The following is a 14,083-nucleotide window of genomic DNA, read 5'->3' as shown; positions in this document are numbered from 1 at the left end:
AAAAAGGGGCGAAGGATTGCCAATGCTTTCCCACAGTACAACATTCTCTGCCCTGCCCCAACTGCCCACACCCCATGGATTTGCTTAGAATCTGCCTTAGCTGATAGGGGTTCACAAGGAAGACTTCAGAGTAAATGCAGCCCCTTAGTCTCCAGCCACCTTGGCTCAGTGCTTCTGTCTCTCTCAACCACACCTAGAAGAAAGTCCTTAAGGGCTAGGTCTATTAAAGGCTAGCCCTGTTCTAGACAGTCTACTCTCAAACTGTCTAGAACAGGGACATATACTATGTTAAATAAACAGCAGCACCTATCCATTCCTCACCCTAAACCACACTTGCTCAGTACAAAAGATGAAAGAGCTCTCTGGCTGCCAGACTTGAAACAGGCTTACATGAGCTCTGTCCCACCTCAGACCCCCGACACAGGTCTAGCCTGACTCCCACCTTACCCGTTCATTCCCAATGGGCAATGCTGTGACAGTGTAAATGTTCTTCTTTCCATCATACACGGGCTTGCGATCACCAAAGATCTGAGGTTTGAAATGCTGGACCATGTATTCCACCACTTCCCTGTGGGGAATAGGAACAGCCTGTGGAAGCTGAAAGACTACCACTTCAAGCTTTTGGAAGTAACTCAAAGGGCATGCAATGTCCCATCTACTACATTCTCTCCTAGCAACTACCGTACTCTTAATCTCATCTATCTACTCTATCACTGTGCTTCTCAAACTTGAACGTTCATGTGAATCACCTGAAAAATCGAATTAAAATGCAGACTTTGGCCCTGGCTGGCTAGCTCAGTGGATAGTGTCAGCCTGGCGTGCGGACGTCCCAGGTTCAATCCCCAGTCAGGGTACACATGAGAAGCGACCATCTGCTTCCCTTCCCCTCCCTCTCCTCCCTCCTTTTCTCGTCCCCTCTCACAGCCAGTGGCTCGATTGGTTCAAATATCAGCCCTGGGCACTGAGGATAGCTCAGCTGGTTCAAGCACTGGCCCAAGATGGGGGTCTTGGGATCCCAGTTGGGGTGCATGCGGGAGTCTGTCTATCTTCCCTCCTCTCACTTAAAAAAGAAATGCAGATTTTGACTCAGTAGGTCTAGAGCAAAGCATGAAATTCTATATTTCTAACATGCTCCCAGGTGATGCTTCTGGTCCTCACATCACTAAGGCTCTAAAGGACCTGAAAGAGTGAGTGCCTTCTGAGCAGACAGGGAGGCCGAGGGAAGAAGGGCTTCATCTTAGGGTCTATCCAGAATCAGGAACAGAAATGAGGCTCCTCCAATTCCTAGGCTGATAAGCAAAATATATAGATAGGGAAGAAATCTAAATTGGAATAGGCATAAACTGTAGAAGAACCTAATCTCTTTTATCTCTCTGAAGCTCTTAGTCCCACCACCCTGTTTTCTCTTCATTGTCATCTCTTTCTGGATTTTATTTCCTGTCCTCTCCTACTTAGACACCACAGTATCCATTTAGCCTTCAAAATTCCAGCCCATCCAACTATCAGACATCTTCACTTTCTAAATCAAAGCTTTTAAATACTACTGGATAAAAAAACCTCAAAATGTATACTGGAAGCAACTATAAACACATGGTTTCAATCCTTATTAGGCTTCGGTGCTTCTCAACAATCTTTTTCATGTCTCTGATCACTTCCATCCCTCATAGACTATGTCAAAATTCCTCTGCTATCTTCTAACTCCAGAACCTATTTCTATCACCTATCAAAACGCAACTCTATATAACTCTGCACAGAGTAAACCAAAGTAAACAAAGCCACCCTCAAGTTCCCAGACATACAACCATACATTTCAAAATGAATATGAAGTGATAAAAAAAGAAGCATTTGATTTTTTTTATTAAATAAGAACATCAGAAAAGCAAAGGACAAATCAAAGAAAATTGTTTGATTATGCAAATGAGATGCAAAACCAACTTTTATACTATTGGTAAAAATGCACTATACAAAAGGCTGAAAGTATTGGAGTATCTGCATGTTCCCTGATCTTGAAAGTGCATTTTGAAATATCCCCTATTTTTTGTGAACAGTATATATTTATGCAAGCCTCTTATCTATTTTCTTTCCTCTCATGCTTAAAATGTCCTTCCATATAGGAATTTTTTTTTTAATTTTTATTTATTTATTTTTTACAGAGACAGCGAGTGAGTCAGAGAGAGGGATAGACAGGGACAGACAGACAGGAACGGAGAGAGATGAGAAGCATCAATCATTAGTTTTTCATTCCGCGTTGCAACGCCTTAGTTGTCCATTGATTGCTTTCTCATATGTGCCTTGACTGCGGACCTTCAGCAGACTGAGTAACCCCTTGCTGGAGCCAGCGACCTTGGGTTCAAGCTGGTGGGCTTTTCCTCAAACCAGATGAGCCCGCACTCAAGCTGGCGACCTCGGGGTCTCGAACCCGGGTCCTCTGCATCCCAGTCTGACGCTCTATCCACTGCGCCACCGCCTGGTCAGGCCATATAGGATTTTTTTATATGATTTTTAAACATCTGGAAAATGTGTTCAGCTTCACTCATTAGAGAAACAAATTAAAATCAGACCAAAATACAGAAAAACAGACATACACACCAATGGAACAGAAGTGAGAGCCCAGATCCTGACCTGTGGTGGCACAGTGAAGGGAGCATCAACCTGGAATGCTTAAGTCCCAGGTCCTAAACCCATGGTTGCTGGCTTGAAGCCCAAGGAACATATAAGAAAGCAATCAATAAACAAGTAAGTGATGCAACTGTGAGATGATGCTTCTCACTCTCTCCTACCTCTCTCTCCCCTCTTGTCTCTCTTTCTCTCAAAACAAAACAAAACTGAGTGCCCAGAAATAAACCCACAAATATATAAACAACTAATTTACAACCAGGGAGCCAAGAATATACAATGGAGAAAGTCTCTTCAATAAATGGTGTTGAGCCCTGGCCCGATAGCCCAGTTGGTTAGAGCATGGTCCTGAAGCAAGCAGCTAAGGTTGCTGGTTCAATCCCCAGTCAGAGCACATACAGGAGCAGCTCGATGTTCCTGTCTCTCCTTGTCTCTCTCTCCCCCTTTCCTCTCTCGCTAAAATCAATAAATAGAAATTTTTTTAAAAAGGTGTTAAGAAAATGAACAGTCATATGCAAAATAATGAAACTAGACAACTACCTACACAAAAATTAACTCAAAATGGATTAAAGACTTTTAATGTAAGACCTCAAACAATAAAATACATAAAGACAGAGGCACTGAGCTTCTGGACATTGGTCTTAGTGGTGTTTTTGTGAATTTGACCCCAAAGGCAAGGGAAACAAAAACAAAAACAAAAACAAATGGGACTACATCAAACTAAAAATTTCCAGAGAGCAAAGGAAACCATCAATAAAACAAAAAGGCAATCAAATGAATGAGAGAAGATACTTGCAAATGATGGTTCCAATAAGGGGTCAATATTCAAAAAATATTAAAAACTCATACAACTCAACAACAAAAAAATAAACAACTAAATTAAAAAATGGACAGAGCCTGACCAGGCGGTGGCGCAGTGGATAGAGCGTCGGACTGGGATGCAGAGGACCCAGGTTCGAGACCCAGAGGTCGCCAGCTTGAGCGTGGGCTCATCTGGTTTGAGCAAAAAGCCCACCAGCTTGAACCCAAGGTCGCTGGCTCCAGCAAGGGGTTACTCAGTCTGCTGAAGGCCCGCGGTCAAGGCACATATGAGAAAGTAACCAATGAACAACTAAGGTGTTGTGACGCGCAATGAAAAATTAATGATTGATGCTTCTCATCTCTCTCCGTTCCTGTCTGTCTGTCCCTGTCTATCCCTCTCTCTGACTCATTCTCTGTCTCTGTAAAAAATATAAATAAATAAATAAAATTAAAAAAAAAAAAAAATGGACAGATGCTCTGCCTGACTGGTGGTTGCCGAGTTGCTAGAGCAGGGGTCGGGAACCTTTTTGGCTGAGAGAGCCATGAACGCCACATATTTTAAAATATAATTCCGTGAGAGCCATATAATGACCCGTGTACATTACGCATTATCCAATAAAAATTTGGTTTGTCCCGGAGGACAGCTGTGATTGGCTCCAGCCACCCACAACCATGAACATGAGCGGTAGGAAATGAATGGATTGTAATACATAAGAATGTTTTATATTTTTAACGTTATTATTTTTTTTATTAAAGATTTGTCTGCGAGCCAGATGCAGCCATCAAAAGAGCCACATCTGGTTTGCGAAACATAGGTTCCCAACCCCTGGGATAGAGCATCGACCTGGGACACTGAGGTCCCATGTTAGAAACCCTGAAGTCACCAGCTTAAGCGTGGGGTTGCTGGCTTGAAGCCCAAGGTTGTTGGCTTGAGCAAAAGGTCAAAGGTTTGGCAGGAGCCCCCTGGTCAAGGCACATATGAGAAGCAATCAACAAACAACTGAAATGCCACAACTACAAGTTGGTACTTCTCATCTCCCTCTCTTCCTATGTCTCTCTTAAAAAAAAGAAAAACAGTTCTGAACAGACATTTTTTCAGAGGAAGACATACAGATGACCATCAGGTACATGAAAAATGTTCAGCCTAGCCTGTGGTGGCACAGTGAGTAGAGTTGACCTAGAACACTGAGGGTTGCAGTTCAAAACCCTGGGCTTGCCTGGTCAAGGCACATATGACAAGCAATCAATGAACAACTAACGAGAAGCAACTATGAGTTAATATTTCTCATTTCTCCCTATTCCTCTCTCCTCTCTCTGTAAAAATCAATAAATAAAATCTTTTAAAAAAGTTATAAAAGGAAAAATGTTAAACATCACTAAGCACTAATTATTAGGGGGATTGCCCTGGCTGTTTTGCTCAGTGGTAGAGCACTGGCCTGGCATGTGGAAGTCCTGGGTTTGATTCCTGGTCAGGGCACAAGGGAGAACCAACTATCTGCTTCTCCATCCCTTCCTCTCCCCCCTCCTTTATTTTTAAGATTTTATTTATTTATTTTAGAGAGGAGAGAGAGAGAAGGGGGGAGGAGCAGGAAGCATCAACTCCCATATGTGCCTTAACCAGGCAAGCCCAGGGTTTCAAACCAGCGACCTCAGCATTCCAGGTTGATGCTTTATCGCTGCGCCACCACAGTTCAGGCAGCCTCCTCCCCCCCTTTTCTCTCTTTTTCTCTCTCTCTTCCACTCCCACAGCCAAGGAATGAATGGTTTGAGCAAGTTGGACCTGGGCACTGAGGATGACTCCATGGGCTCCCCTCAGGCAAGCCCCCTCAGTTGCCGAGCAACAGAGCAGCCCCCCAGATGGGCTAAGCATCATCCAGTAGGGGGCTTGCAGGGTGGATTCTGGTCGGGGCACATGCGCGAGTTTGTCTCTCTGCCTCTTCATTCTCACCCTCTCACTTAAAAAAAAAAAGATATATATATGTACCCTATGCTCAATGCACCATTATTTACAACAGCCAAGATTTTGAAACAACCATTAGTGTCTATCAACAAATGAATGGATAAAGATGTTATAGATATACATATACACACACACATACAATAGAATACTATTCAGCCATAAAAAAAGATGAAATATTGCCATTTGTGACATGGAGTGATCTTGAAAGTATTATGCTAAGTGAAATTGAGAAGGAAAATGACAAAAAACTGTAGGATTTCACTCACATGAAATATAAACCAAAAAGTAACAAACAAACAAAAAATAAATAAACTCATAGATACTGACAACAAACTGGCAGTTACCAGAGAAGGGGGGCAGGGAAAGGTAAAATGGATAAAAGGGGTCAAATATATGGCAATATATGGAAACTAGATTTTTGGTGAACATAGAACATTCAGATATTGAATTATATAATGTTGTCTACCTGAAATTAATGTTGTTAACCGATGCTACCACAATAAAAAGAGGCCAAACATGAGTCAACTGATATTTTTCATATGAATTAAAATTCTAAAAACTAAGTTAATTAAAATTTTTTTTAATCTATAATAAAAGATGGGAAAATGCAAAATTAAATTCAAATACAATTTTCTACTTATCAAAATGTCAAAGAAGGGCACTCTTAATACCTTGCTAATGGGAGCATAAATTAGTACATCTTACCTTAAGAAATTTAGCAAAGCCTGACCAGGTAGTGGCGCAGTGGATAGAGCGTCGGACCGGGATGCGGAAGACCCAGGTTCGAGACCCCGAGGTCCTCAGCTTGAGCGTGAGCTCATCTGGTTTGAGCAAAAGCCCACCAGCTTGGACCCAAGGTCACTGGCCCCAGCAAGGGGTTACTTGGGTCTGCTGAATGCCCGCGGTCAAGGCACATATGAGAAAGCAATCAATGAACAACTAAGGTGTTGCAACACGCAACGAAAAACTAATAATTGATGCTTCTCATCTCTCTCCGTTCCTGTCTGTCTGTCCCTGTCTATCCCTCTCTCTGACTCACTGTCTCTGTAAAAAATAAAAATAAAAAAATAAAAAAAATAAAAAAAGAAATTTAGCAAATATCTCAAAATTTTTAGATGTACTGTGCCAGAAAATCCACTCCCAGAAATTTATCCTACAGATCCAATCATACTTGAGTGCAAAAATGTACCTATATTTCACAACATTCAATAGTTTCATTTCTGTAGCAAAAGTTTGTACTCAGCCTAAATGTTCCTCAACAGTCATTAAATAAGTTATAATACATCACACTCAATAGAATAACTGTGGAGTTATGCAAAAAAACCTGAGGCACATATGTATGTACTGATACATATTATTTTCCAAAATATACTGCTCACAAAAATTAGGGGATATTTCAAAATGAATATAAAGCAATAAAATATCCTCTAGTTTTTGTAAGCAGTATATATTGTTCAGTAGGAATATACAAGGCGCAGAACAAGGTTTATAGGATTCTATATTCTGTTCATTAAAAAAAAAATGTTCTAGGCCAGGGGTCTCAAACTCAACTCAGCATGTGGGCCGCAGAGCAAGATCACAGCCGTTCGGTGGGCCGCACTAGGTCTACAAAAGGCAACTGTTACGCAACATTTTTCTCACTGCAGTTGAAAACAAAAAAAAATCAGTACAAAATTGTTCGGCGGGCCGCAAGTTTGAGACCTCTGTTCTAGGCCCTGGCCAGCTGGCTCAGTGGTAGAGTGTCAGCCTGGCGTGCGGGAGTCCTGGGTTCGATTCCCAGCCAGGGCACACAGGAGAAGCACCCATCTGCTTCTCCACCCCTCCCCCTCTCCTTCCTCTCTGTCTCTCTCTTCCCCTCCCCACAGCCAAGGCTCCATAGGAGCAAAGATGGCCCGAACGCTGAGGATGGCTCTGTGGCCTCTGCCTCAGGCGCTAGAATGGCTCTGGTCGCAACAGAGCAACACTACAGATGGGTGGAACATCGCCCCCTGGTGGGCATGCCGGGTGGATCCCGGTCGGGCACATGCAGGAGTCTGTCTGACTGCCTCCCCGTTTCAACTTCAGAAAAATACAAAAAGAAAAGAAAAAGAAAATGTTCTATAGCCCTAGCTGGATCACTCAGTGGATAGAGCATCAGCCCAGCATGCCAAGGTCGCAGGTTTGAACCCCGGTCAGGGCACATACGATAAGCAACAAATAAGTGCCCAACTCAACAGAACTAGGTGAAACAACAAGTTGATGCTTCTCTCTCGCTCTCTCTTTCTGTCTCTTCTTGACTCCCACTTCCTGGTATACTTCTCTCTCTCTCAAATCAATGGAAAAAAATTTTTAATGTTCTATATTACATATATGTTTGCATATACAAAAATAATATCTGGAAGCATACTCAAGAATGGTAAGAATAAAGGACCCTGGGGAAAGAGACAAGGGCACTGGAGATCAGGTTAACCAGAGACAGTTTTTCACTGCTACTCTTTTTATAATATTTTAAATTTCTTTACGTTGTGCATACATCATTTTCAAATAATAATAAAATAAAATTTTGAAAGAAATATTTCTTCTTCTAAGGCTAATCTCTCCAACTGTGTAACCTATAAAGTCCTCCTGCCTCAGCATGGACATCCCACTCATTCCTCCCCTCTGTCACGTACCTTTACCCTCTTCCCCACTTGCTCCTCCTCCTCAGTTTATAACCATATCCATGTCTCATTCTTAAAAGTTTTCATTCATTCATTTCAACAAATACTAAAATATGCTAGGCGAGGCACTGTACGTGACCCCTATAATCCTCTCTAGCCAACATATTCCCTCTCTCCCCACGTTTCACTGCCAAGCTATCTGGGAAAACTATCTGGTCTCACTATCCCTACCACATTACCTTCCACTTATCCCTTAACTCACTGTACTTAGATTACTAGTTCAAGTACTCTAATAAAACTGCTCTGACAAAAGGTACCAATTATGTCCTAATAGCCAAATCCAATTTTTCAGCATTTTCTTTATTTGGAATCCCCTCAAAAACCCTTGAAATTTGGTGATACCACCCTCTAGTACTTTTTTTGTTTGTTTGTTTTTTTCCTTACCTCTCTGGATCCTCTTTCAAGCTTCTGAGACTCAGAAAAGTAAAGACTTCTGTATTTGGTGTCTCAGACGTGCATCACTTACCGGTTGACTCTGCGAGGACACTTATCCGGCTTGATATCCACCTCGTAGTGGTAGACGTCAATCTTAGGGATGTCCACCTCAAAGTAATTGGCCAGGAGCTTGATTGGTTTCCCCACTGTGCCAATGCCAGGCCTGCGAGGTGCCTGGAACACTTGCTGCAGAGGGGGCAGGTATGCGCCCGCAGCTATAAGACAAAAACACTGGTGAGGGTAAAGTCTGGCAATCTCCTTATACTCTTATCAGAGAAGGCACAAAGCTCCCTAGAACAGGAGCAGGAGAGTGCAAGGGGAGCCTCTTTCTACACTTGATCTTAGCCAAAAGGCCGAGAAGCGATGGGAGCCTCTTTCTTGTCTACCCAACTCCAACTGAGGATTTCCACTGGCTCAGACATCCAAGACTTATTTTTTAAAAGCTCTCTCCAATTAGAAAAATGACCCTATCTTAAATTCATTAAATGAATACGTAATAAGTTACATATTATTTATTTGTTAAGTAGAGAAGCTAAATCTGGCTCCCAGTAACAAAACCCTTCCTTCTACTATATTAAGACACATGCCTCCACCAGGTACCTAACAGACCAAGAATGCCCTATTCGCTGCCAGCCAGATGCTCACTTCATTCATCACCACCCTGAACACAAAACAGCATCGTTTTAATGGTCCTATGTAGGCAGGAGGAAAATCCAAAGAAAGCCAAAATAGGGGGTGGGGCAGTGTTTGTTTGAGAAAGGATTAAGGCAACTAAATGGCTGAGGCTGTAAAAGACAGGAGGCTAAAAAGACAGTTTGGAAACTAAGGAAAGAAGAGGGACTGAGGTAAGGAGCTAGCTAGGGAAGAAACCAGACTAGAGGTCATAGCAGAAAAAGGTCTTGAATTGGAAGCCAAGGAAGGACAGAGGGTTGGAGTTAGGGGCTGGGGCAAGATAGTTTAGAGTTGGAAGTTTGGGCAAAAAATCAGGCTGCAACTAGGGAAACAATGAAAAGTTCAAAACAAGGAAAGCTAGGGAATGAAGATGGACTGAATATAGAAAATGAGGCAAGAGGAGGTTAGAGTAGAGTACTTAGAAAGGAGAGGCAACCATTAGAATTCTGGAAAAAGGGGAGACACTGGCTCTGGGAAGGAGAATACAAGCTCCACGGTCCACAGCTACTTCCACACAGAGAGCACAGACAGTAGCAGAAGGGATCAATTTCAAGACAGGGCCCTGGGGAAAGGGCTAGCTTCAAGGCCAGCTCCCACTACTTTCTCCTCTCTGGCCAAGGGCCTGAATGTTGCCCCTAGTTTTGTTTTCTAGCTGGAAGGTAAAGGGAGGGAAAAAGGAAACAGCCTAAGAGAAGCCTTTGTCCAGAGCTACTATTGTCCCTGTCAGTAGAGGACCAGCTCAGGTGGGAGGCGAGATGAATAAACCAGCCCAGAACCTCCCATCACCAGAGCTCTGCCTTCACAGTTGGCCAGGCTAGGGGGATGGGGCATATCCTCAGCTGGGGGGTCAGGAAGAGGTCAGAACCGGTCACCAAAGGGACATGCTTCCCAGAGCTAAGCTGCTGTCTCCTAACCACCTGTCAAGCCCAGCCTCACAATGCAGACTGGGAAATGCAGGTCCAGCCCAGCAAAAAAAGGTCTTCAGGACTCAGCTATCTGGGGAAGTGAAACCTTAACTACTACCACCTGGCCACCTACCCAAAAAGAGGTGGACACAAATTGCACAGAATGCAGCCCTGGCCGGATAGCTCAGTTGGTTAGTTAGAGCATCGCCCCAAAGCACGGAGGTTGCTAGTTCAAAACCCAGTCAGGGCACATACAGAAATAGATTGATGTTCCTGCCGCTCTCTCTCTCCCTGTCTCATCAATAAAATTACACATAAATTGCACATAAGAAATAGACACACAAAATATGACACATTTCTATCTTACACATCCAAACACTCATTAAACCTAGACAAAACTTTTATACACATACTCCTCACCACCTAGATTGTAAAGTATTCAAAGGCAGGGGCTATCCGCCTTGGTCACTGCTGAATTTCCTGTGTGAATGCCTGGCACACAGGAAATGTTCAATATACAGATATTAAATGAGTGAAAAAAGAGACCTGTAGACACACCACAAAGAACACACACAGCACACAAACACCTGCAAACTGCTCAGAAACCATTATAAACCTTGTACAAAATAAACAGGCACCCTGGTGGATGTAGCTGGTAAAAGACAGCCTTCCCCTCCCCAAGTTCTTACATTCCATTCACCTCCTTAGCCTCCCCAGGCTGAATAATCTTTTGGAGCCTCGGAGAAAGACATCCCCTAGAGCTGGGGGCTGGGTAGAACCGAAGGGGGATGGGTCAGACACTCCAGCCTCAAAGCCTTCTCTTCCCCAGAAACAGGTCTACAGACCAGACAGCCTCTGGCATCAGGCAACCTCCACTCCAAGGAGGCTATTGGAAAATAGGAAAGCCCCCAAGCTTTCCCTCATTCCCAAACTAAGGAAGGCAGGAGGAAGGAGTAACCTCTCTCCCATCCCATCCCCCTGCAAGCCTCACAGCTGTAGAAAGTCTGCCCCCCCCTCCTTACCTCACCCTGCCCCCAGCTTTTAGTCTGAGAAAGGGAGACACTTCCCTTCAAACCCAGACAGGGACAGACGGCCACTTTGTGATGCAGATGAGGGCCCCAGCAGAGAGGACAAAGCTAGGGCCTTGGGGATAAGGGGCGGGACCCTTCCTTGCAGACAAAAGCAAGGAGGGAGGGGCTGTGAAAAGGACACTCCCCCTCCCCCATCCTCAACCAGCCCTGAGAAGGAAAAGTAACAGAGCTGAAAGGCCTGGCTCAGGGATTCCTTGCCTGCACTTCGGAGGCCCACAACCTCCCAAAGAGCCAGACTGCCTATTCAAAAGACAAATTCAAAGCTAACTTAGCTGTCAGTAAGCAAAGGCTAAGAGGCCAATCTATCCAAAAAGAATTTGTCCATATGAGTATACACAAGGTATTAAATATCCAAATATGTGCTTAACAATTTATGTCACACTAGAATGTGATTCAATTAATAAACATGTACTTTGTGTCAGGGCCTAAACACTTGCTGGTTCCACAGATAAATCAGATACTATCTGTACCCTCAAGGAGCTCCTAGTCCAGTATATATGCTTGGAACACACCTGAGCACAGAAAGCACACTTGGATGTAATGAAGCCAGCAACAATACCTTAGTTTTGTGTATTGTGTCCTCCAAGAGAACAGTCTGGGCATAGTAAGGGGCAGTTATGGGGTACCTCCATTCATAACTTCCAGAATCAATTTCAATTCCACCCTTTGTTAAGACAAAGCCTGTCCCACTAGGCTACAACCAACTCTCAGATACCAGGCTTTAAGTCCCTTCCCTGACTTGTAACAAACAAGTCAGTTTTTTACATCACTCCAGCACTCATTAGGAATTCATCAGAATAAAATCATTAGCAGTCTGGTATGGGTGACATCTCCTGTCCATCTATCTGACCCTCTGTGACCTATTCCTCCTACTCTAGTCTACAGGTTGTTGCAAATAGTCTTTAGCCTAGAAAACCTAGAGCGTTCCTGGAATGAAAAGAGGGGCCTGAGAGAAGGAGGAAGTAGTTTTCTGATATCAGTTGCTCCCTACACTCCATCTTGTGACCTATACAGACATTACAAAGTTGTTTTTGCTTGGGAGTGTGTAGTTATAGATCACTGAATGGATGACTTAAATGAGTTGGTAGGAGCTATTTCCTTGAGGGGATTAGATCTGGTATAAAAGACAAAGATTCTTCCACAAGAAATGAAATTCATGTTCCAAATGGAAATCCTACTATCATTCGCAGACCAAATGGAATATAGGTGGTGAGATACAACCTAAAGGATTCCCAGATCCATACTACTCCCATCAAAGGACCTAGGACGTAGGAGGTGCCACCACTCCACAGCCCACCCTGGGGACTCATTTCTTGGGGAAGCCCAACCCAAGTTTCTCCTCTATTCTTACCTCCTTTACTCCCGATTGCTTGTGAGTATGGAGAAATTAAAGCTATCACCTGGGACTCACCAGGGTAAAGGCTATAGACCGCAGCTAACCCCAAACAACATATTTATGACAAAAAGTTAGCTTGGCAACCTTCAATCTAATGACATGCTCTTGACAGTTTCTGGGGGTTAAAAAGAAAAAGAAGATACTCAGTGAAAGACTGGTGCCATAAAACTATTAAGATATAGAAAGAGATTAAGCTGTCATCTTGAGAGACGATTCAATGCAAAGGACATTATCCTTCGATTAAAAGATCCCATCTCTACTCAGTATTAGACCAGAAACGTGCAAAGCAGGCAGACAGACAACCTCTTCCAGGTAAACCTGGTCCTGGCCTTGGTCCCTCAGTAACCAACACTTTTCTTAAGAGAGGCCTATCTTTAGGGAGGACCCGCCCTAAAGAGCACTGCCTCGGTTCCAGTCTTTGCTTATTCCAGTAGCAGAGTAAGGCATTTTAGTAGTTTCCCTCTATTCATTCTTGACAAATTGTGACTGAGGGTGTTCAGGGCCAAATGTAAGAACCCCCAAGATAGGGAAGGGGAACATTTCCACTTGCGCTCTGCCAACAAAACCTTAGTGAAAATGCATCCCATCAGCGCGCTCCTTTTACCAAACCGCGCGGGAAGGAGAGTGGGGGGAATTCGGGCAGCCACGCCCCCACCACATAAGGCAGCCCCTTCTAGCGGCCACCTCTGCGCATGCTCGGGCGCCTCAGCTCCAGCTCCCGGGACTCAAGGGGGGGAATCCTGGGGCTGGATCCCCACCCACCGCCCCCTGACCCTAGCCCCCGCGTCAGGCCCGGCTGGGCGGAGCTCACAGTCCAGCTCTGGCGCCTTCTCCCAAGAGACACTAGCCCAGCCCAGACTGGCTGAGCCCCCGCCCCCAGCATGCTGCAGCTAGGGCCCATCTGTGCCGACCCCCTCCTCTCCAGGACACCTGGAGCCCGCCCCCTGCCACCTGCCGGGACTCTCCCTAGGCCTCCCGGGACCTGCGGGAGTTCTTACGTGTGTCCAGGCCCTTCTCCCAGATTACTTCCCACCTCCAGGAGTGCACAGAGCCTCCTTTGATAAAACGGCCCCCATCTCAGGGCTCCCTTCACAAGGTTTCCCCCGGAACTGCACACAGTCCCCTTCAAACTGGGCCCCCTATCTTATAAGAGCCCCTCTCCTCACTCAGGAAATCTTCCTTCACTCGGAAATCCAACTCTTCACGGGGGAGCCCCCTGGTCCTTTGGAGCACGCACCGTTCTCCCCTCCTAGGGGCCCTTACCTGCTCCCGAGGGTCCCGCTTCCATCCCATATACCCGTGCGGAGGTCAGGCGGCCCGGAGACTGTGGAGTCCAGCGTGAGGGGCCTAGGTACCCCTCACCCTGGCTGCTAGGGCTCCCGGGCCGGGCTCGGCTCCCCCACCAAGCCCGGCCGCTCGCGCCGCCACCCCCGCAGCCTCCGTTGCCGCCGCCGCCGCGGAGCCTGCAGCAGCTCCCCCTGCGAGCGCCCGACCAGCTGCCAGTGCGC

The 14,083-nt window shown here is 45.1% G+C and overlaps 1 protein-coding gene across 2 annotated transcripts in view; it reads right to left on the bottom strand.

The window, feature by feature from the left end:
* The window catches only part of AGO1 (argonaute RISC component 1), a 44,177-nt gene extending 30,094 nt beyond the window's left edge, over positions 1-14,083 (bottom strand). For both annotated transcript variants that reach the window (XM_066375872.1, XM_066375873.1), the window contains exons 1-3: positions 13,839-14,083; positions 8,543-8,726; positions 448-568 (exon numbers count right to left, since the gene is read on the bottom strand). In XM_066375872.1, coding sequence (XP_066231969.1) covers positions 448-568; positions 8,543-8,726; positions 13,839-13,863 — 330 coding nt within the window. In that variant the 5' untranslated portion in view covers positions 13,864-14,083. The remainder of the gene's footprint in view (positions 1-447; positions 569-8,542; positions 8,727-13,838) is intronic.

This window comes from Saccopteryx leptura, chromosome 3, assembly GCF_036850995.1.
Source record: "Saccopteryx leptura isolate mSacLep1 chromosome 3, mSacLep1_pri_phased_curated, whole genome shotgun sequence".
Taxonomy (NCBI): domain Eukaryota; kingdom Metazoa; phylum Chordata; class Mammalia; order Chiroptera; family Emballonuridae; genus Saccopteryx; species Saccopteryx leptura.
This window is presented reverse-complemented; position numbering and strand designations above follow the sequence as displayed.